This window comes from Tupaia chinensis, unplaced genomic scaffold (genome assembly GCF_000334495.1).
Source record: "Tupaia chinensis unplaced genomic scaffold, TupChi_1.0 Scaffold000226_1, whole genome shotgun sequence".
In the NCBI taxonomy this organism is placed as follows: Eukaryota; Metazoa; Chordata; class Mammalia; order Scandentia; family Tupaiidae; genus Tupaia; species Tupaia belangeri.
The window spans coordinates 4,431,403-4,433,470 of record NW_006159701.1 but is presented as its reverse complement, the minus strand read 5'-3'; the positions used below and the strand labels follow the sequence as shown (position 1 = coordinate 4,433,470).

The 2,068-nt window shown below is 58.3% G+C and overlaps 1 protein-coding gene across 1 annotated transcript in view; it reads left to right on the top strand.

The window, feature by feature from the left end:
* Positions 1–2,068, top strand: part of RASL10A (RAS like family 10 member A) — an 11,002-nt gene that overhangs the window by 6,678 nt on the left and 2,256 nt on the right. The window contains exon 2 of the mRNA XM_006147895.3: positions 830–966. Coding sequence (XP_006147957.1) covers positions 913–966 — 54 coding nt within the window. The 5' untranslated portion in view covers positions 830–912. The remainder of the gene's footprint in view (positions 1–829; positions 967–2,068) is intronic.

The window sequence follows — 2,068 nt, the reverse complement described above, 5'->3', positions numbered from 1 at the left end:
GCACAAATGTCCTCATAAAAAAACCTTTAAAAAAAAAAAAAAAAAAAAAGTAACTCCGAGCTCCCCAGTGGCTGAGGAGAAGAGTGAAAACAGATCCAGGCCCCAATCCACTTTGGAGAAAACACCCCGTGTTCTGGAGAGACGCCCTCTGGTGGCTATCATTTCCTACCTGGAATCTCCACATTTATCCCATCAAGATTCCTCTGCCCTCCCTTCACGTCCCCTAGGCTGGCATAGCTGTGTCGTCTGTGCCTTTACAGTTTCTAGATCTCACATGTCCTAGAATCTTCCTTCTTCAGGCAGAACTTTTATTTCTTTTTTGAAAGTTCGTTTTGAGGGGCAGCAGGTGGCATGGTGGTTAAGGCTCTGGATCCCACATGGCCAGCTCTGTGGTTTGAGTCCCAGACCCAGTGACCTGAAATACACTCCAGGAATGTGTGTGCATGCCCCAAATCCCGAGAGAAGAATGGAGGAGAAGGGGTTGTAACATGGTCACCCCCTGGGGGGGTAATTTCTCACTTTCCCTTTCTCTCTCTCTCCAGCTAGCGCATGCACCCTCTGGCAAAAAGTCTAAATGAACAAACAAAATCCCATCTCGGGCTTGCCCAGTCGCACTGTGATTAAGTGCTGTGTTTTAGAAGCCAGATTCACATGGCTGACCGCAGTTCAGATCCCACCCTGATGGCCTGAACAGCTCACTGGCACATGTGTGTGCCCAGAATCCTGACAGGAGGGAGGAATAAAGGCAGAGGGATTGCATCATGACCAGGCCCCACCGGGAGGCTTCCTCTCCATCTCAGGCATCTGATCTCTGGCAATATTATAACAGGTCAATGAAGAGAAATAAGTAACAAGCCGTCCCAGCCTCCTGGCAAGCAATGAGATCTGGAATATTTGTTGAAGAGATGAATAATGAAGTCCTGGGTCCGCGCAGTAACAGCTGTCTGTGCCTTTCACCACGCAGAGGTCAGAGATGGGGACCCCCCACCCCCCCCACACACCATTGTAGGGGAGGAGAGCAGAGGCAGAGGGTGGGGCTGGGCAGACCCAGACTTCCTGAGCTGTGGTGGGGAAGAGCTTCCCCACCAGCTGCGGGGATGTGGGCTCTGGGCATCTGGCTTACAGGCTGCAACCCTTAGGCCAGAAGCTGCAGGTGCAAACTGGGGCAGGGAACAAGGCCCCAGGTGAGGGGCACAGGTAGGCCAGTGTCCCCATCTTTCCGTATTCCTCTCCAGCCTTCCCGGCGGCTTTGGGGCTGAGCTGCTAGGGCTGACTGTGTGCTGGGCTGTGCACGGTCTGTCCTCGCCCTCCCTAGGGCTCTCCCTAGGTGAGTCATGGGCAGAACTGTCTGGGGGCAGGCAAGGGGCTCAGAGGAGGCTTCCCCTTTCTGGTCTTGGCTTCCCCATCTCGAAAACAGCGACCTACTGATACCAGGTGGAGGCCGTAGGTTCAAGGATCACTTAGAGAATAGTTTAGTAAAGGCCCTGGCACACAGTGGGTTCTCAAAAAACAGTGGAAGCTTCTCGAGGTGTCCTTCTTTGACAGGTGCCGGGCAGAGACCCAGCGCAGTGCGGCGATTTTGTCCAAGGTCGCAGCTGGGCCCCAATCCGACCCCGGCGTCTTGACTCCAGGGGGCCGGGGTTTGTCTGGAGCCGGTGTGGGGACAGGCTGTTTGGAGGAGCGGACGCGGGCGTGGGTGGCCAGGGACTGCTATTTTGGAGCGGAGGAGAGGAGCGCGGTGCGCGGAGGGGGATGGGCCCGCTCCTGGCTCCCTGCCCCCCAGTCACCTTCCTGCGACCCTTCCCGGGAGGGGCGTCCCAAGGGGGTGGGGACAAGTGGGAGGGGCGGGCGGTTACCTCATCACCGCCTCCGGGGGGGCTCCCCGCTCGCTTGCGGCGCCGGCTCGGGCGGCGACTCCGGACGCCAGAACAGAGGACAGAGGGACAGAGGGACAGAGGTGCCGAGACACAGCACCGCCCCCTGCGCCGCGCGCCGCTGCGAGACCACCGCGGCGAGGAGGTCGGACCTCGGGACCTCGCGCCGCCGCCGGGGCCCCCCGTCCGCGCTC